The 24,237-nt window shown below is 49.6% G+C and overlaps 1 protein-coding gene across 4 annotated transcripts in view; it reads left to right on the forward strand.

The window, feature by feature from the left end:
* AK8 (adenylate kinase 8) overlaps window positions 1-24,237 on the forward strand; it is a 138,983-nt gene that overhangs the window by 39,185 nt on the left and 75,561 nt on the right. For 3 of the 4 annotated variants that reach the window (XM_005902740.3, XM_070378772.1, XM_070378774.1), the window contains 4 exons: window positions 12,657-12,738; window positions 13,284-13,355; window positions 13,835-14,035; window positions 18,046-18,177. In XM_005902740.3, the coding sequence (XP_005902802.2) occupies window positions 12,657-12,738; window positions 13,284-13,355; window positions 13,835-14,035; window positions 18,046-18,177 (487 nt within the window). Of the gene's footprint in view, window positions 1-3,193; window positions 3,376-12,656; window positions 12,739-13,283; window positions 13,356-13,834; window positions 14,036-18,045; window positions 18,178-24,237 lie in introns of those variants that run through there. The other variant, XM_070378773.1, reaches the window with a different exon arrangement.

Below are 24,237 nucleotides of genomic sequence, written 5' to 3' on the forward strand. Positions count from 1 at the left end.
GCAAAGGCCCAAAAAGCAGAACCTGTCCCCCCAGGACTGTGGTTTGTTCAATGGGACAGGCCAGACTTCAATGGCCAGGCCCTGACTTCAGCGAGTTCAGAAAATGCCACCGTGCCTCAGGACTCGTTGGCCTCTGGGATGGTGGCGAAGATCGGGAAGGAGGCAAACGAAGGCCAGAACCAAGCCCCGCATGGGTGCTGGGGCCACAGGGGGTCCGTCAGGAGGAAGGTACATTCGCGGTTCACCAGCCTTTCCCTGCACACGCTGGGGGAGTCACCGCCACACTTGTGCGATCTGGACCACCGTCCTGTGAGGTTTCTACACCCAAGACTCCTGGGCACTACTGTGCGGCAGGGAGCATCCTCGGTCCTGTGGGGGACAACAGAATGAAGGAACCGGTGCCCGCTTTCACGGGCCGGCGCTAGCAGTGCAGGCAGGCCTTTAGCACTGATTCCTCCTGCTGTGCAGAGCAGGAAGCTGCAGCACCCAAACCCGCTGCTGATGTAAAGGAAAGACACGTGTGTTGCCTGGAGGAGAAACCGCTCGCTCTTCCAGACAGATGTCCTGCAAGTTCAGTGTCTGCTCCACGTCATCTCCCTCCTTAAACTGGAGTGACGTCGCCGAAGGCAAACCTCTGACCACACCCCCTGCTTGGAGAAAATCCCCAAGGCAGACTGGAAGGGGGGTCGTCCCCCAACCCCAGTGACCAATGCCAGGTGGAGACCTTTCCTTTACAGAAAATGGCAAGCGAGCCTTTGCGTTCACAGGTTAACTTCTTTTTGAAAGTGAAAGTCGCTCAGTTGTGACCGACTCTTTGTGACCCCATGGACTATACAGTCCATGGAATTCTCCAGGCCAGAATACTGGAGTGGGTAGCCTTTCCTTTATCCAGGGGATCTTCCCAACCTAGGGATTGAACCCAGGTTTCCCACGTTGCAGGCGGATTCTTTACCAGCTGAGCCACAAGGGAAGCCCAAGTATACTGGAGTGGGTAGCCTATGCTTTCTCCAGGGATCTTCCCGACCCAGGAATCAAACCGGAGTCTCCTGCATTGTAGGCGGATTCTTCTTTTTAATCTCATTCAATATACTGGAGACATTCAGTTATTTCATGAGAAAGGAAGTGATGCTGGAGCATACTTTTTTAAAGGTTTTTTTTTTTAACTTGATGTGGACCATTTTAAAAGTCTTTACTGAATTTGTCGTAGTATTGCTTCTGTTTTATGTTTTGGTTTTCTGGCCGAGAGGCGTGTGGTATCTTAGCTCCCCCTCCGGCGATGGAACTCATGCTGCCTGCATTGGAAGGCGAAGTCTTAACCACCGGACCACCAGGGAAGCCCTGCATACTTTTGACTGTGGGACCAAAAGTTTAAAATTTACTTCGCAGGTTTCTAGAGTCTTGTTTATTTTTTCCTCTTTGCTCTCAGATTTATGCTTCCCTGCCCATAACGGGAGTCCGTATTTTATGGTTGAAATGCTGTTGGAGCGGAGGAGCCCGATTCTGGTCTGCAGAACCACCCGCTGTTTGTTTTATTTCTCCTGGCGGTGTCATTGGGCTGGCATTAATTACCGGGCTCCTGTCCTCCGACAGAGGGAATGCAGAATTTTCCTGGCGTTGTTCTGATGCTCACGCGTTGGTAGATGTCACCCGCAGCCTCTGAGGAGTGCGGGTTTATTGATCCACAGCTTTGCTGAGGCCCAGGGCTGTGTGTTCCTCTTATCCACACGCAGCCAGGATGGCGGGGCCTCCGAGGGCGGGTCTGAACTCCACTCGGAAAACTTCTGGCGTGCAGCGCTGTGCAGCAGGGCTCTGGGGGCCAGGGTGGGTGCGGGTGGAGCCCGGTGAGGATCCCCTCGTGGGTCCCTTGCTTGTGGGTGTTTCTGGGCCCTTTGTGGTGTGACGTCAGGCTTGTTGGTGGCACATGTGGCCCCCCTGTCTGCACGCTGAGCAGCAGTGTCCGGGTGCTGTGTGGGCAGCAGGTCCTGACGCTCTCAGGACCCCTCTCGCTGCCGTCGGGGAGGAAGAAGAGATGACTGCAATGCGGGGCAGAGCCCAATGTTCTAGCCCCAGAGAGCGCTGGAGAGGCCCAGTGGTACTGGAGACAGGACTGGACTTGGGCCCACCAGCCATGTCGCCCTTGGCTGGATGATGGATCCAGAGGCTGCAGCAGGGGGCCTGCCCCACCCAAGAGCTGGAAACGGCCCACAGGAGGGCGGCGCCAAAGGGCACCTTCAGTTCCCCAGTGCCAGGCTCTTGGTGTGACTTAGTTTTCCGGTCAGGGGTCAACCCAGAAAAGCATGGCATGTGCCCGAGGCTGGGAACGACGCCAGCTGCCGTCGTCCGTCCAGTACCTACCATCAGCCAGACCTCGGGCCGGCAGTTCCCGCCCGTCACGGCACCTCACCCTGAACCCCAGGGTGATGATGCTGATAATGTCAGCATTATCCCCGCTTTGCAGATCAATTGTTATGGCTGGTAAGTGCGGGTCCGGGGTCCCAGCTGGCTCAACATTGTCATTCAGAGCATGTTTTAAGAATTGCAGAAACTAAAATGATTGATTTTTAGCTATAATCTGTAACATATTAACTACCTCCAATTTGAATTATACATACTACTGACAACCACTCCAGTGTTCTTGCCTGAAAAGTCCCACAGACAGAGGAACCTGGCGGACTACAGTCCAATGAGTCTCAAAGAGTCCAACACGACTGAGCCCAGCACAGGACACACTTATAATGTTAATTATAAATAAACATATTGGTTAGAATACCAGAGCATATGTGCATATGTTTTTCAGTGTGCTTTTGACTTGTTGAGGCTGTGTGGAATTCACTAGGCTCTCAACTGATGAAGTCTCGTTCTCCGGAGTAGGCCCCGTCGCATTCTCCTTCCGACACTTGGTCAGGTTGGGTTTTTCCTGGAGCGGCACCCTAGGGTCTAGTCTCTGGCAGCAGACCACGGGCCTGAGTTGAGATGAGCTTAGAAAGGGTGGAAAGTGGTCTGGGCTTCCTCGTGGGTTGAGAGTGAATGTCCCAGGGCACTGAGCCCGAGGAAGAAGGTGGTTCCGACTGGGACGGAGGGAGTGAGAGGCGGCAGGGCCCGGCGTCCACGGAGCCCAGGTGACTCCTTAGACCTCGCCTCTCTCTCTCTCCTTTCCAAATCCACTGATCCAGGCGTGGCTCAGAGCCAAGCAGCCAGCCCCTCAACTCCCACCCCTCCCTTGGAGCTGGCACTCTCTCCCCCTCGTCCTGGGGCCTGAAAAGCTTGCTGGGTGCCGGAGGCTGGAAAGAGCCCAAGCTGCTGAAGGAAGTGACGCGGACATGCCAGGGACAGCGGGACAGAGGAAAGTGACCCATGGGCGCCGCCCCCACCGAGGTAGGGGGTGAGGGGACAGCTGCTCCTGGTGGAGGTGGGCCCTGAGCGTCAGCCAGAGTCCTGCCCGCCTCTCCGGGCCTGAAGCGGCAGCCTTGTAATCAGCTGCGTGGAGACGGGCCTCTCTGTTTTGTGGAAACGCCCATGATCCTGCACCACAGATTGTTCTTAGCGGGGAGAAAGGCACCTGCTCCGGGTCGGGTGCTGGTCATCCCGCTTCTCGTTAATAATCCGACGCAGTCACTGCAGGGACTTTTTCTTAGAGGGTCTGACTGCCCCCATTCTGCAGTTGAGGATACTGAGACTCAGGTTTTGGGTAATTCATGATCACAAGGCTACAGGCTTAGAGCCCGTGGCCAGTGCTTTCCCTGCCCCAAGGGTGGGTGTGGGGGTCCCAGGACAAGGGGGAGGGAGCTGCAGCTCGAGGAGGAAGTGGAAATCAAGGGGCTGGCTGCTTGGCTCAGAGCCGCGCCTGCATCAGTGGATTTGGAATGGAGAAGGAGAGATGAGGTCTGAGGAGCCACCTGGGGTCAGTGGAGTCTGGGCTTGCAACTCCTGAGAACGAAGCCAGGACTCTAGGCAGACACGCACACCCAGCTTGGACCCAGCACTCGACCTTCAGGGTGCCCTTTGGAATGCCCTGGGAGAGGAGTCATTTCAGGTGTTGATCAGACCTGGTAAATGTAAACCCCCACCAAGCTCTGCCCCCACTGCCTGGTGGGGGTTTCCCTCTTCTTTTCATGATTTTGGGGAGCTGGCAGAATTTCATAGGAGAATCAGTCTGCAGGGTTGCAAGTAAATTATGATGTTTTCATGTGCAAAGACCCTCAGAGGCAGGACAGTCCCTCTTCCTGGTTGATGCCTTTTTCCCTGCGTAATTATGAACAGCGGGCTGCTTACTCTCAAAATGTCTTTGTTAAACCATAATTGTCTTTGCTAGAAGTTACCTCTTCCAATCCTCTTATTTTATAGGTGATATTCAGTGCCTTGCACAGTCCACAACCAATTAGAAAAGAGCCCTATGTGACCAGAGTTGGGTCAGCCAGATTTGGGGGTAGGTAGTTGAATGAACGAGTGACCGATCACCCCCAGGGCTGCCTAGCGGATAAGCCCTCCAACCAAGGGCTTCTGAACTTTTTGGTATGAAAACACAGTGTTCTGCACACAGCATGGATAAATGTGCTAGTGGGTGAATGGATGGATGGACAGGAGAATGAAGGGGCCCTCAGGCTTGTTTCCCACATGTTGGCTCCTGACTGTGATTTCAGGGGTACAAGCTCCCCTGGGCGGCCCCCAGTCAGTCTCTGGCAAACAGATCACCGGGAGCGGGTCTGCACTAGGCCACAGTCCACTAGACTCCCTCACTTTCAGCGAAACGTGTTTTTCCCAAGTCTTCGTTAATTAGAAAGCTTTTCTCAGTTCATATCCAGAACGCCAGTTAGTGCTCTTTCCAAGAGATTGCCTTTTCATTTATTTTACTTTATTATTTTGGCTCTGCGGGTCTCTGTTGTGGCAGACAGGCTTTCTCTAGCTGCGGTGCATGCGGGCTTACTTGCCCAGCGGAGTGTGGGATCCTTGCTCCTGGCCCAGGGATCAAACGTGAATCCCCCGCATTGCAAGGCGGATTCTTAACCACTGGACCACCAGGGAAATCCCTGAGACTGTCTTTTTAAATGAATTCTTTATATTAATTTCTACAGTCCTAAGTGGGATGCCTTCTTGAAAGGGGGTAGAGGGAAAGAACAGAATTCGTCTTGGTCAGAATTATAATGACAGTAATAAAACCAGTTAGCAGCCTGGGCTGTTTCTTCATCGCCAGGCACCGTGCTTGTTTTCTCATTGTTTGTCTGGCTGTACTCCTCATTTAGTCATCCCGGCAGCTGTGGGGTAGATGGTTGTTAGTGTCCCCATTTTGCAGAGAAGGAGAGCAAGGCCCAGAGGTGTTGAAAGTCATGGCTAGCAGTGGTAGAGGCTGATTCCCGAGGCTCTGCTCTTCAGCAGCACAGTAAACGGACATCCTGATGGGCTCATCTTATTTCTGAAGAGACGAGTCTACACCACAGGCAGGCTCTAAAGGGTTTGGAAGGAACAGACCCATTAACTGGACGGTGTCGAGGTAGCCACTTTTTGTGCTTTCAACCACTGCCCACTGTGTCTGAACCCGGAAACTAAACGTGATTCAGCAAAGCAAGTTTCTCTGCAGTGGGTCATCTCAGCATCCTCCCAGGTGAGGAGCTGCGGTGGAACTGGTCCGTTTTTATGTGAATTTGATTTTAAAACATTTTTTAGCTATTTGGGAACAACAACAACAAAAAAAACCAAACCCCTGGAGAAGACTCTTGAGAGCCCCTTGGACAGCAGGGAGATCAAACCAGTCCATCCTAAAGGAAATCAGCCCTGAATATTCTTTGGAAGGACTGATGCTGAAGCTGAAGCTGACTTTGGCCACCTGACATGAAGAACTGACTCATTGGAAAAGACCCTAATGCTGGGAAAGACTGTAGGCAAAAGGAGAAGGGGACGACAGAGGCTGAGATGGTTAGATAGCATTACTGACTCAGTGGACATGTATCTGAGCAAACTCCAGCAGACAGTGAAGAACAGAGGAGCCTCGCGTGCTGCAGTCCACGGGGTTGCAGAGTCAGAAACGGCTTAGCGACTGAAGAACAACAACAACAAAAACCTCTTAAGCATTCACATCTGTGTTTTACCGAATTTCAGCACCCTGGAGATCAGTGGCTTTTAACCAGCGGGACCCAGGAGTATGGATTTTCCCAGATTCGTGTTTGTTTAGAAAACCATCAGGCATGTGTCACTGATTTGCCAAGATAGGTGGAACCCGGCTCCGTCAGTTACTTGGAAACACCTCTCCCACACGCCTCAGCCTGTCTGAACACAGGCACTGAAGACAGCTGGGCAGAGCCTCGTGGGGCTGCCAAGCCAGCGAGCAGGCGAGTTCCAGAGCAGCCCGCTCGCTGCAGGGTGTGCCAGTCAGGGGCACTGGCAGGCGTTGCCTATTGTTTGAGATTAAACTTCAAAGTCGAACTTCCCGCTAGTCATCTCTCAGATGAGTTGAATATGGAAGCCGTCCTAAGATGCCATGGCAGGCTAAGATTGGCATGTTTCTGTCTGAACCAGAGGAACCAATACTGGCTCAACGTCATGTCAACTTTTTTGTAACCATCAAAATACTCTCATCTTTCTCACCAGTTGTCTTGAAACACATCAGTTTCCCAAACTGGATCTTTTAATATGCATTTCTTTTCTGGCTGATCAAAATCTCCTTTCCACCCTCTTCTAGACAGTGGGGAAACTGTACAACATTTCACCAGAAAAAAGTGAGGGAGGTGGCAGGCCTACGAGGCATCTTGTAACATGTCCCCGATTCAGACTTTGAGCTGAGTGATCTGATTGATCAGACACAAACCTTCAGCCTCACATTGCCTCCCTGGGACTTGACAAATCGGCCTCCGGCTCCAGGGAACCCCTAGGATAGAGCCTCCAGAGCCTGCAGTCAGAGCTGGGAGCAGGAATCAGGGTGTCCTCCGGAGAACCCAGGGGAGCGCCCCTACTCTGGTCTTTGGAGAAGAGAGGCGGAGACAAAAGCACCGCATCAAACAGGCCAAGGGCTCAGAGGGCAAGAGTCCTGTGGTGTGAAGTTGCTAATTGCACTTTAATAATAGTCAGGAGGGCAGGAGAGGCCAGTGTTCACACAGAGTGGGCCACGCTCTGCGGGGGCCCCCCGCCACATTCCCTGGGCTGGCGGGCTGCTTTGCTTTCCCTTTTTTTTTTTTTCCATCTGTGACATCTGCTCGGTGCTTGTCCCTCCTCTGATACCGAACCCCACGCAGCTGTGCAGACCTCCAGCTCTGTGCCGGAGCAGGAGTGCCCTGAGCATACGGCCTTTTTGATGTGTGATAAAACAGAAGCGAGCCACGGGGGTATGGCGAGCGAAGGCCTCGGAATATCAATTAGCCTGCTTGGAACAAAGCTGCGGCTCCAGAGCAGCAGAATAGACATTTCACTGAAGTGTCAGGAAGACGGATAACGTATTCTAATTAGGGACTGACTGCTACCTCGGCATCCAGCCGCTCCTGGAAGTCAGACCCACGACCCTCACGACGCAGCTCACCAGCATCCCATCACGGCGGGGTGCGGATGCTGCTGACTGATGGATGACTTCCTGCTTTGCCAGAATTTGCGGCCAGTAGCTTGCTCTCAACCAGAATTGCTGTTTCCCCTCGAAAGTGTGCTCCGTTTGCCACCGGGCAGTTGCAAATAACCTCTACAGAGGGAGGAGCTCTGGGGGACTTCCCTGGTGGCCCAGTGGCTAAGACTCCGCGCTCCCCCCACACCCCCGAGTTTGACCCCTGGTCAGGGAACTAGATGCCACATAACACATCCTGAGGGTTCACGTGCCACAAGTAAAATCGCCATGTGCCGCAACTGAAGGCCCCACGTGCTGCAACAAAGATGGAAGACCCCACGCAGCAGCTAAGACCTGGCACAGCCGCATGAATGTGCGGCTGTAAAAGCAGCGAGCGGGGAAGAGCGCTGCGAAAGGTCTTTTCCAGGCACGAAGCCTGGGGCTTCCATCTCGAGGACGCTCCACGAGCCACACTCCCTGATGTAGAGGCCTGGGTCATTGTAGCCTTCCTTCCCAGGCGAGCTGAGGCTGGGACTAGCAGGGTGTGGGAGCCACCTTAAGAGGTCAACACATGATGTGATAGAGTGACTGGGTGACTCCTTAAGACTGGCTCCTCAGAGAAGGCCTTTCTGAGGAAGCAGCGTGCAGGCTGAGATCTGAATGCTGAGATGTAAGGATGATGGGGAAGGGGAAGGAGGTGTGTCCCCCAGGGACCTCGTTTCTTTGCACCTTGGGTGATTGGACCATCTCCCTGAGTCTGGAAGCGTAGACCCGGAGAGCCAAGGTGGCCTGGGATTCGCTTCGAGCCCCCCCCCGCCCCGCCTTCTCCCTCCTTAAATGTCACGTCCGCACCAGGATGACGCACGAGCGAGGCCAGCTAATTAGGAAGATGTTCCTCACTTTGCTGCACTTTCCCTGTGTAATTGGAAGGCCCGCTTTCTCCAGTCGGCGAGAGCTGTTTCCCTGAATAGTTCTAAAAGCTTTGGACCACATACTGATATCAGCTGCAAATTTATGGGTGAGATTATAATGATTGCTCAGTAATGCAATATTAAAAGCGGAGGTCTTTCTCGGTTCTGAGCGAAGGCGGAGTTCCACCCTCCTTTCAGCTTCAAAACCGGGATTTGAAACAGAATTACCCGCCCCAGTCCTAGAAGAAGTGGTCAGTGGGCTCCAGCTCCCTCCCTTCCAGATACGGTAAAAATGAAGGGGTCTGAAAGTAGCCAAAGTTCAGAACATTTGGGTTCGGCTTTCAGAACCGTAAGTTGAAGGGGCGGGTTTCAGACTCCACACCTCCTGGTTCCTGTAGGGTGCACACATACGTAGGTGTTTGCTTTTTTTAAGAGCTGCAGCCAACACTTGGCTGGCTATAACAAGGACTTGAGGGAGCAAAAGGCTGTTAAAAATCTTGGTTTCTATTTTTTTTTTTCACTTTTGCTTCATTAGTTCTAGAATCCAGGGCCTCCGTGGCTGCGTGTTCTCCTGCATAATTTAAGAAATTAATGAAAGCGTGCCTGATTTTTCCAACACTATTTACTCTGTAAATTTGTTTAGCTTTTTTTTTTTTTAACTGTCAGTTGAGGCTACTGGAGCCTAAACATTTCAATATTGAAAAAATGTGACCCTGTCCCCTTTTTTTAAAGAAAGACATGACTTGCCCTCAACCACGTGGTGTTCTATACATCAGGTGTTATGAGTTACAAGTGACCTTGAGTCTGAGTTTATCCCATTAGTCCATCTCTGACCTTAAAGCAACCAAGTTCTTATCATTGCTGAGAGGGCGGGGCCTATGGCAGGGGGGAGCCCCCTTCTGGGAGCCAGCCTCAGAAACCTGAGCAGCTGCTTGGGGTTGCCTGACACCTCTCACCGCAGAATGGAGATCTAAGGGGGACCCAGTTTTTTGGGGCAGGAGCCCGCTATGTCCCCCCTTGCCTGGTAAATGAATAAAGCTATGCTTTTTTACTGTACCTCCCCGAAAGGAAGGCAGACCTGAGATAATCAGTGGCTTTATTTCACCCTTCCAAATCTTGCTTTATCTGACCATCAAGTTGAGGGCATTAAATAGTAGATATGTGAGGGCTTCCCAGGTGGCTCAGTGGTAAAGAAGATCCCCTGGAGAAGGAAATGGCAACCCATTCCAGTGTTCTTGCCTGGGAAATCCCATGGACAGAGAGGTCTGGCGGGCTACAGTCCATGGGGTCATAAGACCCGGATACGACTGAGCAACTGAGACACATGTATAACTCTAGGCTCAAGGGACTTGAAAAGACTCTAGAAATTGTTTAATGTGAATATTATTGGGGGACATCAAAAAAAGAGAAAAACAACATAAACAAATGGGAAGATATATTTTTTTTGTCACGTGACTTACAGAATCTTAGTTCCTTGCCCAGGAATCGAACCTGGAGCCCTGTCAGGTAGAGAGCTGCGTCATAACCACTGTACTACCAGGGAATTCCCAGGAAGATGTTTTGACATGATATTGTAAAAATGTCCATAAATTAATCTCTATATTTAATGTCATTCCCAACCTTGTAGAATTTATATTTTTGGAACTTAACAAAATAGTCTTCTGTTTACCTGGAGGAACAAATGTAAAAAAAAAAGAAAGAAAGAAAATGAAGGAGGAGCATCTCCTACTAGATAGAACAATAAATTATAAAACAGCAGTAATTTAAACAGTGTGAGTCTGACACAAGAGTCTACAGGTAGAAAGATGCCAGAACCAACATCACACCGACATGTGGACTGTGTTAAAATTTTTTTCTATTTAGAGGGAAGAGGGGCTTCCCTTGCAGCTCAGTTGGTAAAGAATCCACTGGCAATGCAGGAGACCCAGGTTCAATTCCTGGGTCTGGAAGATCCCCTGGAGAAGGAAATGGCAACCCACTCTAGTATTCTTGCCTGGAAAATCCCATGGACAGAGGAGCCTGGCCAGCTATCCATGGGGTCACAAGAGTCAGACATGACTCAGCGACTAAACCAACAGAGGGAAGAGGACAGGCTGTTTCACAGATGACCCTGGGATAGATGGAAATCCACATAAAAATGGTCAGGTCAGGCCCACATCATTTTTGAAAAAAAAAAAAAAAAATCTGGCTCTATTAAATATACTATTTCAGGGTAAAGAATTAAACTGTTAAGAGAACACAGTTTAAATGCAGGTGGATATTTACCAGCTTTTACAGTGACAAGGGCCTTTTTATACATCCACTCAACACCAGAATCTGAAGAAAACAGCACTGATTGATTTGGCCATAAACTTATGTGTTAAAAAACACACATGCAAAATTAAAAGGCCAAAGCCAAACTGTGGAAAATGTTGGTCGCTTTGTTTGCCTCAAGGAGTGTCTGGTAGCAGTTGCCAAAATAAGTTAATATTCTTAATATGTAAAGAGCTCTTGTGAACAAATAAGAGGATAAAACCCCAAGGGCAGAGTGAATAGATGACATGAATGGGCATTTTGGAAAAGTGCAATTTCAAATAACCAGTGCACACATGGAAAAAATATTGAACCTCATTAGTGCTCAAAGAGATGCAAATTAAAACAGCAACACTATGCTGTCTTGCTGGACAGATTTTCCCTGAGATAGAGCCTTACAGTGACCAAGATGCAGGGACACTAAACAGGTGATCCACCATTGGGTTCAGAAACTGATGGGCAAGTTTGTAGCTTGGTGTGGCAAAATGTATCAAAAATGATAAAAGAAGGTATCAACTTTTAGAAATTTATCAGGGTTTTTTTTTTTTTTTTTTAGGGGAGGGGTGCATACCAAAATGCATGTGGGATCTTAGTTTCCCGACCAGGGATTGAGAGCCTGCACCCGCTGCAGTGGAAGCTGGAGTCTTAACTACTGGACCACTAGAAAGTCCCTAATAAATGGCTTTGTTTCCTTTTTTTAAAGTAGTGGAATGAAACTAAATGAGCAGCAGTATGTGATTCATTAGCATTTGGCAGGTCAATTCATGCAATGCTTGGCAGCTGCAAAAACTCCCAGGAGAGGAAAATTCTGTGATGTGGGAAAGTGTGCATGAAGTGTTCTCACTATATGAAAAGAACAGATTACAAAATAGTATGTACAGTGTGATTTTTCTCCCTCTACTGCCTTCCCCACCCCTAACCAGGAAAAAAAGATATCCGTCTGTGAAGCCTGGCAGGAGATGCACCAAAGTGTTAACAGTGGCTAGTTGCGGGTTGATGGTGTCAGTCAGCGACAAGCGTTATCGTTTCCACCCTGTAGTATTTTCCACATCGTGTGCAGCACTCGTCTGTGACCCTCACAATTGGACTGAAAGGTTCATGAAAATAAATCTTCTAAACCGGCTCCCCAGCTGATCCAAGAAGGTGCCTGAGGAAGTTCAGCCCTAAAACAAATTCACCAGGAACAGAAACCTGGACTCAGGCCTCCTAATGCTCTGTTCATCCAGGACTCGTGGGCTTTTGTTTTGCCCCTGATGGTTCCTTGCCTCTCACATCTGAGAAGCTGTCTTTGGGAAATAATCCAAAATGTGGAAAGAGCCACACACAAAGACGTCCCTTACAGTGTTATAATTATAACAGTGCGAATGGTCAGTGGGGGAAATGTCCAGTCACGGAGCGTGGTTCAGTAAGTGAGACCGCTCACCGGTGGGACGTTATATGGCCAGTGAAGAGGTGGGTCAACGTGAAAAAAAAATGCAGTGTGGTTATAATGTGGGATGGAAACAAAAAGTCAGGACAGAAAATCTCTATGTTGTGACTATCATCACAAACATCAGGTTCAGAAGGGAATGTGACATTATGAGAGGGATTGTTAAGTAAGGTTGATGCAGCTATCAGAAACATTTATTTTTTCTTATCTTAGAAGTTCCAGTTTTTCTAGAAAGGTATGATATGATATTCCTTTTTAAAAAATTTTTATTCTTTATTTATTTGGATGTGCTGGGTCTTTGTGGCAGCCTGTGGGTTTTTAGTTGTTGGCATGTAGGATCTTAGTTTCCTGACCGGGGACGGATCCTGGGTCCCCTGCATTGGGAACACAGGGTCTTAGCCACTGGACCAACCAGGGAAGCCTCAATATTCTTTTTATATTAACTGCCCCCCACCAATCTGAAAAAGTAAACATAGGTGAGCCTCTTTACACATCCTCTTTCTAGGGCTGGATTCTGGACGGCATCCCTGAGACGCGGGAGCAGGCTCTGACGATCCAGACCCTTGGCATCTCCCCAAGACACGTCAGTGAGTAGCCCTGCCCACCAGAGCTGCAGACCCTGAGAGTGAGCACCCAGCCTGTGCTGTGTCAGCGGTCCTCAGTGCCCACCCTCAGCCCAGGGCCACCATCCAGCAGAGGGGTTGATGGGCCTGTGACCCGGCAGGAACCAGGAGGACCGCTCAGCCAAGTTCTCCAAGAGCTAAATGCACTCGGGGCTTGTGCTGAGGAACCTGGGGTCTTGCTCTGACCCTGGGGATTCCCTGTTTCAGGAAGCCCCCATCTCAACCATGGGAAACTCTGAGAAACCACTGGAAGCTGGAAACCACTGAGAAGCTCTCTATAGGAAATAATCCCAAGTGTGGCAAAAGCCTTCTGTACAGGGATGTCACAGTTACTGGTGGCCCTGAAGGCGGTCGGCAGGCAGTGTTCGTGCATGGATGACCTCTGTCCTGAGATTCCATGTCTGTGTTCTGACCTCTCTCTTAAGGGGTTGATGGGTGTGGAGGTGGTGGGTGTTTTAGTGTCCTGCTGCCCACTGTGTCTGGTTTGGCTTCTTTCCTTCTCTGCCCAGTCGTGCTGAGCGCTCCAGACACCGTCCTGATTGAGAGAAACTTGGGGAAGAGGATCGACCCTCAGACTGGAGGTATGGCAGTCTCCTCCTGTGTCCACCTGCCCTGTGGGATCTCAGAGGTCTCAGATCCTAATCACAGCCCTCAACCCTCACTGAGCACCCCTCTCAGCTTGGGCAGCAGACAGACCGAGGTCCCTGCCCGCTTCTAGCCGTGGGACGTGGGAGGGGCTGCCCAGTGTCTGAGGCTTGGTGTTCTCACCTGGGACTTGAGGCTGAGAGCCCCAAGCCCTGCCTTGTGACCCGCTCCCCGTGAGAAGGCTGAGAGCCTGTGGGCGGGTGCCTGGCACAGAGCGAGCACTCGGGAGGCCAGCGCCGCCCTTCCCCTCGCCCCAGCACCCTCATCAGTTTGTTACTAGCAGCAACGGGGGAGCAGGCTGAAGCCACCCTTGGGGTGGGCGGACCCGGGGGGCGGACAGGCGTCCCTGGGACCTGCAGGCTGTGCTTCCAGCACGGGCGGGTGACTCTAACCGCCGCGCCCCTCTCTCCGGCAGAGATCTATCACACCACCTTCGACTGGCCCCCCGAGTCGGAAATCCAGAACCGACTGATGGTGCCTGCAGGCATCTTCGAGGGGGAGACGGCGCGGAAGCTGCTCGAGTATCACAGGAACATCGTCAGGATCCTCCCCTCGTACCCCAAGATCCTGAAGGTCATCAGCGCCGACCAGCCCTGCGTGGACGTCTTCTACCAGGGTAAACCCAGACGGCCCCTCCACTCGTCTCGTCCCGTGTCACTTCATCGGGCAGCGTCCGGGGTGTACCTGGGAGCGGGGGAGTCAAGTTGTGGGTGGCCCAGGATCCCTGCCCAGAAACAAGCGTGGGGTTGCCAAGAGCGTCCCCCTCAGAGACCCTGGGCTAATACTCTACACCCTGAGTGGTCATCGGACTTGACAGTGGCGCGAGGAGAGGCGGGGATGGGGTGGGAGGGCAAGGAGCGCGCAGCCTTGCCCTGGGACATCCCTGGTGGTCTAGTGGTCGGGACTTTGCCCTCCAGTGCAGGGGGCCCGGGTTTGATCCCTGGGCAGGGAACTAGATCCCACACGCTGCAACTACGACCTGGAGCAGCCAAATTAAATAAGTAAATATTTAATAAATACATAAATACATTTTTTTAAAAGGTTCACATAAAAAGTCTTTAAAAGAAAAAAGAAGAAATCTTGCTCTGAGGATCAAGGAGAAAAAGAAAATGTATAAAAATTAAATAAACAAACGTACAAACCAAACCCACCAGCACCACAAGAAAACAACAACAGAAGCGCCAGCAGGCGTCCTGAGCCCGTCGGGGAAGCGGGGGCAGCCCCGCGGGCACGCCTGCCTCAGGGCCAGTAGCAGGTGTTCACAGCAGCTTCCCAGAAAGTGCTGAAACGGGCCTGCTTGGGGACCGGGGGTCTGACCACTGAGACCTCAGGGCCAGGCGACGTGTGAGCGAGCCTCAGCCCCACCACACATCAGCTGTGCCATCTGTGGCAACTTTCATAATCTCTCTGGGCCTCAGTTTTGTCATTGCAAAAATGGGCACAAAGATGGATCCTTCCTCACAGGCTTAGGTGAGGCTGCGCTGCGTGAGGTCCTGCGAAGCAGGCATCGAAGCCGTGAGCCCAGGAGCTGGTGCAGAGGGACGGCTCAGTGTCAGGCACTGCTGTCATCATGATTCAACACCCAGTCCTGAAAGACAAGGAAATTAAAATAATTCTCCCCCAAAGCAGCCCTTGCGAGTCCCTTGGACAGCAAGGAGATCTAACCAGTCCCTCCTAAAGGAAATCAGTCCTGAATGTTCATTGGAAGGACTGATGCTGAAGCTGAAACTCCAATCCTTTGGCCACCTGATGCGAAGAACTGGCTCATTGGAAAAGACCCTGATGCTGGGAAAGATTGAAGGCAGGAGGAGAAGGGGATGACAGAGGATGAGATGGTTGGATGGCATCACCGACTCGATGGATATGAGTTTGAGCAAGCTCCAGGAGTTGGTGATGGACAGGGAGGCCTGGCGTGCTGCAGTCCATGGGGTTGCAAAGAGTCGGACACGACTGAGCGACTGAACTGAACTGAACTGAAGGCAGCTGCATAATCATTTTTTATTTTTAATTTAGTTTTTCCTTTTATTTATTTTATTTTTTTCAGCTGCACCGTGTGGCTTGGGGGGATCCTAGTATCCTGACCAGGGATTGAACCCCAGCCCTCAGCAGTGAAAACACAGGGTCCCAACCACTGGACAGTCCAGGAATTCCCCTGGTTTTTCAAAAAAGTCTTGCTGAGCTTCACACCCAGTCAGCCCTTCTGCGTGATGCTGGGTGCCTGGGAAGATAAAAATACCACTGCAGGGGTTTTAAGACACTTGACAGTTTACAATGCCCTTTTTTGGTATATTCTCTTAAATCTCTTCCAGAGACTTTTAGTTTTGAGGGGGAGGTGGTTCTGAGCTCCCTAGTACCGCCAGCCCCCATCTGCCAGTGGATGTCTCTGCTTTACCAGGAGAGCAGAGAGTGGCACAGCCTCGATCTCCAAAGGGGAGTCAGTGGACGAGGGGGGATGTCTGTAGGGTGATGCTACTTTGAAAAATGCCAGGCTTACAGACGCCTTGTAAATTTCCAGTGATTTTGCATCTTGAAAGGGTCTTTAGTAGCAAACACTGCACTCCGAAGATAAACAACCACAACATTTATCTTATGCCATGACTCTGAATTTACACATTAATTACTTCCAAATTACTTAATTAAATTTAAAAGTTCATATGATCGTTCATAAAGAATTCATGCCTGGAATTGTAAATAAAAATGTGAGCATCTGAATATTAATTATTATTAATTAATAATGCAGAGAGATAAATTGAAAATTGGAATGCAGAATTCTCTCTGTGTTGTTTTTTTTTTAATCTCTCTGCAGTGCATCCAGCAACCACATATTTTTAAAAAGAATAATTAGATGTTGAGATTGTCTGGGGGATCATTACTTCTAATTAACTTAGTTATTTACTGTAAATTAAGCATCATTTGTAAGCAGGCTTCTTTGGCTGTAGTATTTGTGCTCTTCAGATGGGCTGGCTTCTGGAAGGTCTGAGGATAAAGACAGCCTTGCTGGAATCTCTGTCTCCCGGGTTGGTCTCGCTGGTGGAAAGTGTTACCCCTGGCAGTGGGCTTGGGAGAGTCGCCCCAGCCCTGCCAAGTCTGCAAAATGCAGACAAGAAAAGCACCTCCCTTGGGGGATGGTGCCTGGATCAGATCAGACAAGGCCCGCAGAGAATTTAGCTTGGCAGATTGTCATCTTAACCATGAAGGTCTGGTAACCTACCTGTGCCTTTAGTTCCAAGACAGAGAGGAATCGTAGTATCCCTAATGAACCTTCCAATCAAAAAAAATCCCGCAAAGGTCTGAAACTTCAAAATTTGCCGGGTGAACATACCCCACTAGGTTCCAATTTTGTCCCCTTCCCCGCCTGGGGATGTTTGGAGGCATTTGCGGTTGTCACCACTAGGGGGCGTGCTACCGACACCTGGTGGGCAGGGGCCAGGGAACGCCCTAGATGTCAGGAGCATGAGCTTGGCAGACCCTGCCCACCTGTCCCAGGTGTCAGGGCAGTGCCCTGGGACCCCTTCCTGTCTTCTGATGGTTCCATCCCGGGTGAGGGGCTGACTCAACATGCTGCCTGCAGGAACCCTGGCACCTGCTGGGGATGGTCTGGGTCCCTGGCAGGAGGCGGGGTTGGGGAGGGAGACCCCTTTTGATGCAAGGGGGACTGAGGTGGAGGTACCCACCCTCGGCCTCAGCATGTGGGCTGTCCCCCGCCCCCCCCCCCGTCCCCAGGTGCTGAGTGGCTGCCCTTTAGCAGCCTGCCCAGCTCGCTGTGGTGCCCCCTCCATGCTCGACTGGGAGGCGACCTGGTTTGATGTTCAGTAGCTTTTGGCATCCAGTGCCCCCCTGGTGCAGGCACCTCGCCCCTGTCCCCCTGAGTCTTTGTTCCTCAAATACCAGGGCACCCCGGGCCAGGCCTCCATCTCCCCACGCCGGGACCTGTTTGATCGCGGCCTCTTTGGAGACTTGCGACAAAGTTGGTGTCACTGGAGTGAGGCTGCAATTTATTCTCCACCAATTCCGGAGGCCTTTAGAAGTCCCCCGTGTGCCAGGCCCCTGCATGGCCTGACGCATTTATCAAAGCTTGTGTCTGACTCTAGGAGGTCAGCCTGGTCCCAGGGCCTCAGGCTGAAGCTCAGCCTTCATTCAATTGAGAAACACCTCAGCACATTTTTTTTTGGCCATCCATGCTGGATGGCATGCAGGATCTTCTTTCCCTGACCAGGGATTGAACCCACACCCTACCTCCAGTGGAAGCGTGGACTTTTAATTACTGGACCCCCAGAGAAGTCCCCCAGACCAATATTGAGTGTGTTTTCTGTGTCCCAGGACCAGCCCTCACCAGCGTGAGGACAGCGCTGACCCCGTGCTGAGTTAGGAATCCCGGGACGGTGTGCTCCGAGGGCGGCCTCTGTGCCTCTCGTTGTCCCCTCCTGCCTTGGTGCCCAGGCCTGAGGGGTAACTCCTTCCCTGCAGCTTCATCCTGTGGTCACCTGGCAGATGCCCAGAGGGTTTCCCCGGCGCTGAAAACAGAGAAATAATTACTGTTGCTAAAAGAGCCCACGCAGAGGTGTTGGGAGCTGGCCCCCTTTCTCCAGGAGCCTGGTTTATCATCCTGCCCTCCTCTCGTTCCAGCTCTGACCTACGTCCAAACCAGCCATCGATCCAATGCCCCGTTCACCCCAAGGGTGCTGCTTTGCGGGCCTGTGGGCAGCGGGAAAAGCCTGCAGGCCGCCCTTCTGGCCCAGAAATACGGCCTCATCAACGGTGAGTGCCCTGGTGCCGCCCCGCTTCTAGAACCTTCCACAGCGTCCTGCTCTCCCGGGCCCTCCCGTGTCATGGGAGCAGTGAGAGATCGGCATCACTTCTCTCTCTTGCTCTCTGCTCCGAACAGTTTCCAGTTAATCCATCTTTGCAGGGATAAGGTTTTTTGCCTCCTAAAGAACACGGCCATGAAAACATTAGCCAATAAAAACATGTCTGCAGCCCAAAGCACTGGCCTTTTCTGGTCCTCATCTTTCATGTCCTTTGGCCCAGTGGCTTTTCTGTGCTCTGCCCCAGAGGCGCCCCCCGCCTCCCCCCTCGCCCGCCATCCCCCTCAAAGCCGGAGTTCTTGTATAATGTGGACCTGCTGTTTATTTATTTTCTCCAGTCTCATTTGGTTCCCCCAACCCCGGTCAGCGTGCTTACAGGCAGACAATTTCTGAACCAGAGGAAGGCTTCTTGCTCAGCACAGTTTCAATAAATATTTTACCAGGAGGAGAGAAAATATTGAAATCAGTTCTCCAGGTCTTTCCTGGAGTGGTCCCAGGTGGTCTTAGATGCCAGTCAGGTTTCAGGAGGATAAAGGGCTAGAAAGGATGCTTGTAGGAGACACACTGCAAGGGAGGGGGTGGGAGGCACTGACCCCCTCCCACTTCAAATGCTGTGGAAGCCGCAGTAGCCTCTACTTTATTTACTCAGGCAACGTGAGACCTGCACCCCAAATGTATAAATCTGCACGCTTATGGCCCCAAATGACACATGCACACCATACAGATATACATATATACCGACACACAAATATATACATGCCACCCTAGAAGGCTCGAGTTTTGAATAAAAAATGCTTTTCAGTTAGGTCTCCAACTTAAAATCCCAAAGCCACTGAGATTCCCAGCCAGGAATCAGTGACAAAAGTTGAAGGTGGAGAACTGAATGCTCATTCTGATAAGGATGGAAAAATAGTAATAGCTGTGTGAGTGTTTTAGTAAAATGACTAAATAGCAGTATTCCATTTTGGTTAGCATGGAAAAATAGTCTGGATACTTTACGATAAAAGGTATGCTTTTCTTGTATCCAAGTTTTGTTTTAAAAAACAAAATTATAATTATTCAAATAATTATAATTATTTTAATTATATTCAAATTATATTCAAATAGTTATAATTATTCAAATAATTCCTTCTCCTTCTGTGTTTACCTCTTAAGAATACTGTAAGACTAGAATTCCAGCTGCCATTCGGGATGAGTTCTTTGTAAAGAATGGGCCCCACTCTACTTGTGGCCACACCCACAGGTTTATTTACGCGCCTGCGCTTCTTGGTAGGTGAAGACATGTGACAAGAGCCTTAATGTGAGAAGTGAGAAGAGCCTTAATGGCAGCGGGAGGGTCTGAAAACCACTAAAGTGACACCTTAATATCGTGCAAAGCAATTTAGATAATTGTCACTGGGCCAAAGCTGGTTTATGCGGACAGGCTCGTTCAAGAAAAGTGTTGTTTAATTTAAATTGTTTTCGTAAAGAAATCAGATTCGCCTAGAGTTTTCCAAACAGAAAATAGAAAAACTCACGCTGGTTTTTGCTTGGTAGCAGAAGAGTCATTTGGGGCTCGTTTCAATAACTGAGCATTTGGAGACCGATTCAAAGTTCACATTTCTCAAAGGTGTTTTTGAGAAACCCAAGACGTCATGAGATTTCAGTAAAGCTAGTTATAGGGGACCTGTGGTTGGCAGAGGCAAGCGCTGAGCTGTCGGGTGGGGTCTCTCTGCCGAGACCTATCTGCACCCAGAGCTCCAGGAACTGCCGGCTCTGCCCCCAGAGGCCCCCCACCGCCATCCCCTGCCTTGGGTTTTCACATTTATGATCCTCTCACTTGTGGGAAAACATCCCAGAACAAGCCACATTCACTCCCACAAGGTTTATTGAAAGACTCCTGTCTATAGCTGGCGAGAATATAAACAGGCACAACCTTTTGTGAGATAAAGGCCACTGCTGATTAACATATGACCCGTGCTCATCCTTTGGCCCGGTGATTTCACGCCTAGGACTTTATTCTGCTGCAACACTCCCCCAGATACTCAACAAGAGATGTGAAGGATGCGTGATGAAACATAAAGGTGACCCCAGACTGTTCGTAATAGGGCTAGTTAAGTAAGCTGTGGGCAGCTTTAAAAAGAAACCTGTAATGTGACTCCAAGTCCCTGAAGTGTTGTTACCTGGGAGTGGATTGGAAAGCAAAGTCACTCGATGGAGCTGAGGGGATGCTCTCATGTTTGTTCAGAGAAGTGTGTTAGTCTGTGCTCAGAAAACGTCTGAAGGAACACCCAGGTACCAAACTGGTTATCTCTGTAGAGTGATGTGTTACACAATCCTGAATTTTTTTTCCTGCGCTGAGCATGGATTTTCTAACCAGAAACAACCATGAAGTTTTTTTTAGGGGGGGCCACAGTGAGTAGCATGTGGGATCTTAAGTTCCTTGATCAGGGATTGAACCTGTGCCCCCCGCATGGGGAACTCAGAGTCTTAACCACTGAACCACCAGGGAAGTCCCAAGACTTATATCAAAATACTATTAATTTTACTCACTGCATGCCTGTGATACGCAGTGCATTTATTTGGTTCAGAGATAGGGAAAGCGCAGAAATAAGAAGAGGCACTTAAGGCTGGAGGTGGGCTCTGCTGAGCTGGGAGAGGGGAGGAACGAGGCGAGGTGGCGGGGCTTATCCCAGCACAGCCCCAGGTCACACATGTCTGAAGCCTCAGTGCTTCCACCCTCTAGGGAGAGGATACTGTTGCAGTATTGTCTTAGAACATTGTAGAGTGAGGTGGCTACAGGCAGGGGTTTTAAACCATTCTTTCCTAGTATAAGTGGGCCTTCCCTGGTGGCTCAGATGGGAAAACAATGCGTGCAAAGCAATACAGGAAACCCGGGTTTGATCCCTAGGTTGGGAAGAGCCCCTTCTCCAGGGGAGGTGGCAATCCACTCCCGTATTCTTGCCTGGAGGATTCCACAGACAGAGAAGCCTGTGGGTTGCAGAGAGTCGGACAAAATGAGCAACTTAGCACTTTCACTTTTCCCAGTATAAGCACTTAATGTTACACAGTTATCTCTAAACACATCTTTGGTTACATCTCACAAAATTTTAATATGCTGTGTTTTATCATTCAGTTCAAAGTATTTTCTAATCTCCTTTGTTTTTTTTTTTTTTTTTTTTTTTTGACCCATGCATTATTTAGAAGTATACTGCTCACTGTCCAAATATTTGGGAATTTCCCAGACTGTTTTTTGTTTCTTTAATTTTCTTGAGGTCAAAGAACATCCCCTATATGATTTCAGCCCTTGGATATTTACTGAGACTTTTTTTATGGCCCAGCACATGTCTATATTGGTGAAATACATGTGCACTTGAGAAGAATATATACACTGGTTTTGTTGAATATTGTGCTTTAAGAAAGTCAGTGAGGCTGAGGTGTCTGATAGTGTTATCGTTTCTTCCGCGTCCTTAATGACTTCTCTCTGCTTATTATGTCAGTAGTTGAGAGAGGTGCGTTGAAAGCTCCAGCTCTGCCTGCAGGTTTCTCTCTCTCTCTGCCGGTCCTTGCGTACTGAAATCTGAAGCTGTGTGTGCACAAGGCAGCGTGGCCTCTTGGTGCAATCTCCCCTTATGGCTAGGAAGCACTCCTCTGCCTCTCCAGTAATACTCATTTTCTCCAAGCCCACTTTGTCTGATAAGTATAACCTCTATTCTTTCTTTTTTTGAACTATCCGTGTCTTAGATTCTAAATATGTGTCTTGTAGACAACACATAATTGCTTTAAAAAAAAAATTCAGCCTGACATTTCCTGCCTTTTAATTGAAGTGTTTAGTCTGTTTCCCTTTAAGGTGATTTTTTTATATGGTTGGTTTCAAGTCCACCATTCTGATTTTTTGTCTTCTATTTGTGTGGTGGTTTTTTGGTTTTGTTTGGCTGTGCTAGGTCTTCATTGCTGCCTGTGAGCGTCTCTAGCTGTGGCTTGAGGGCCCCAGAGCCTGGGCTCAGGACGTGTGCAGGGGTTTAGTCGCCCTGCAGCATGTGGGGTCCTCCCGGACCAGGCCTCTAACCCACGTCCTCTGTATCGGCAGGCGGACCCTTAACCACCAGACCACCAGGGAAGGCCTTGTTCTTTGCTCTTCCTTTCCTGCCTGCTTTTGGATTGGTCAAAAACATTTTCTAGTAATCCACGTTATTTCCTCCATTGCCTTTCTTGCTGTATCTCCTTGCCTCGTCTTATTTGTGGTTGCTCTAGGGGTTACACACCATCCGTCAGTCTGTCTTGAATTAAGGCAGCACCTCTTCGTGGGGAGCAGGAGAGCCCGGCAGCAGTCTTTCCCTTCGCCTTGCTCTGCTTCTTCATGTTACTGTAGCCACACATTTTACTCCTACCTATGTCACCAACCCTACAGTATATTGTAATTATTTTTGCTTTAAAGAGGCATTTTTTTTTAAGTCAAGAGACAGGAGGAAAGGGCTTTTATATATACTCAATATCAGCACTTCTCTTGGATCCTTTGTTTAGATCCAAGTCTCCATCTGATATATCATTTTCTTTCAGCCCAAAGAACTTCCTTTAACATATCTTGTAGTGCAAGTCTGCTGGTGAAGTTCAGCTTTCATCTGTCTGAAAATGTCTTTATCTCACCTTCGTTCTTGAAGGATGTTTTTGCTGCATATAGAAATCTATGTTGACAGGCTTTCCCCCTCTTAGTACTTTAAAGATATTTCATTGTTGCATTGACGCATTCCGTTGCATTGCTTCTGATGAGAACTCAGAGATTATTTTTTATCTTTGTTCTCCTATATACATAAAGCATCTCACCCACTCCTAGTTGCTTCTAATATTTTCTGTTTGGTTTTAAAAAATTTAACTATAATGTATCAAGGTGCGGTTTATTTTGTGTTTTTTTTGCTTGGATCTACAGGTTGATACTTTTTATCAAATTTTGAAAATTTTCTCCCATTATTTTTGCAAATATTCCCTCTCTCTCCCCATCCCTCCCTCCCTCTCTCTCCTCCTTTTGGAACTCTAGTTACATGTATGTTAAACTGTTTGCTCTTGCCTTCCAGCTCTCTGAAATTTTATTCTTTTTTCCCCCAGTCCCCTCCACACCTTCTCTTCGCTTCAATGTGAATGCTGTCTAGTGCCTGTTTTCATGTCTTCAGCTTCACTGATTGCAGCTTCTTCAGTGATGTTTTCCATCTAAGACTATTGTATTTCCCAGTTCTGGAAATTCCATCTGGTGCTTTTTTATAGTTTCCATTTCTCTGCTGAGATTCCACATCTTTTCATTCATTTTAATTATCTTTTCAAGTTTAAACATATTCATAACAGCCATTTTATAGTTCTTAGTGCGAATACCGACGTCCGTGTGACCTCTTGACCTGTGACGCTCTGGCCTGTGATCTCTCCGTGCAGGGTCACATTTCCTGGTAGTTTTTGTTTGTTTGTTGTTTTTGTTGTTGTTTTAATCTCAAGCATTTTTTTTTTTTTATTATATCCTGGACATTGTGGTTCTCACGTTCTTGAGAGTCTCGATTGTGTGGTCCTGCTTTGAGAATATCACATGAAAAAGAGCTGAGTTCCAACAGGCGGTTAGTTTCCTGGAGGATCAGCTTGACCTCATTGAGGCTTAGTTTTAGTCTTTGTTAAGGTGGGATTGGGCTTCCCAGGTGGCACTGGTGGTAAAGAACCCTTCTGCTAATGCAGGACATGTAAGAGACACGGGTTCAATCCCTGGGTTGGGAAGATCCCCAGGAGGCGAGCATGGCAACTCACTCCACTGTTCTTGCCTGGAGAATCCCATGGACAGAGGAGCCTGGAAGGCCACAGCACACAGGGTCGCAAGGAGTCAGACACAACTGAAGCGACTTAGCACGCTCCCATCAGGTGGGACGAGGTGTGCTTCCTCTGGGGGCTGTGCATCCTTACACCTGAAGCACGGCCCTCCTGGAGGGAAGCGTGGGTCTGCGGGGCTGAGCAAGGTCTCTGACCCTGGCCATCAGAGGCCGGCCTCATCTTGCGCCGTGTG

Source organism: Bos mutus, chromosome 11, assembly GCF_027580195.1.
Source record: "Bos mutus isolate GX-2022 chromosome 11, NWIPB_WYAK_1.1, whole genome shotgun sequence".
In the NCBI taxonomy this organism is placed as follows: domain Eukaryota; kingdom Metazoa; phylum Chordata; class Mammalia; order Artiodactyla; family Bovidae; genus Bos; species Bos mutus.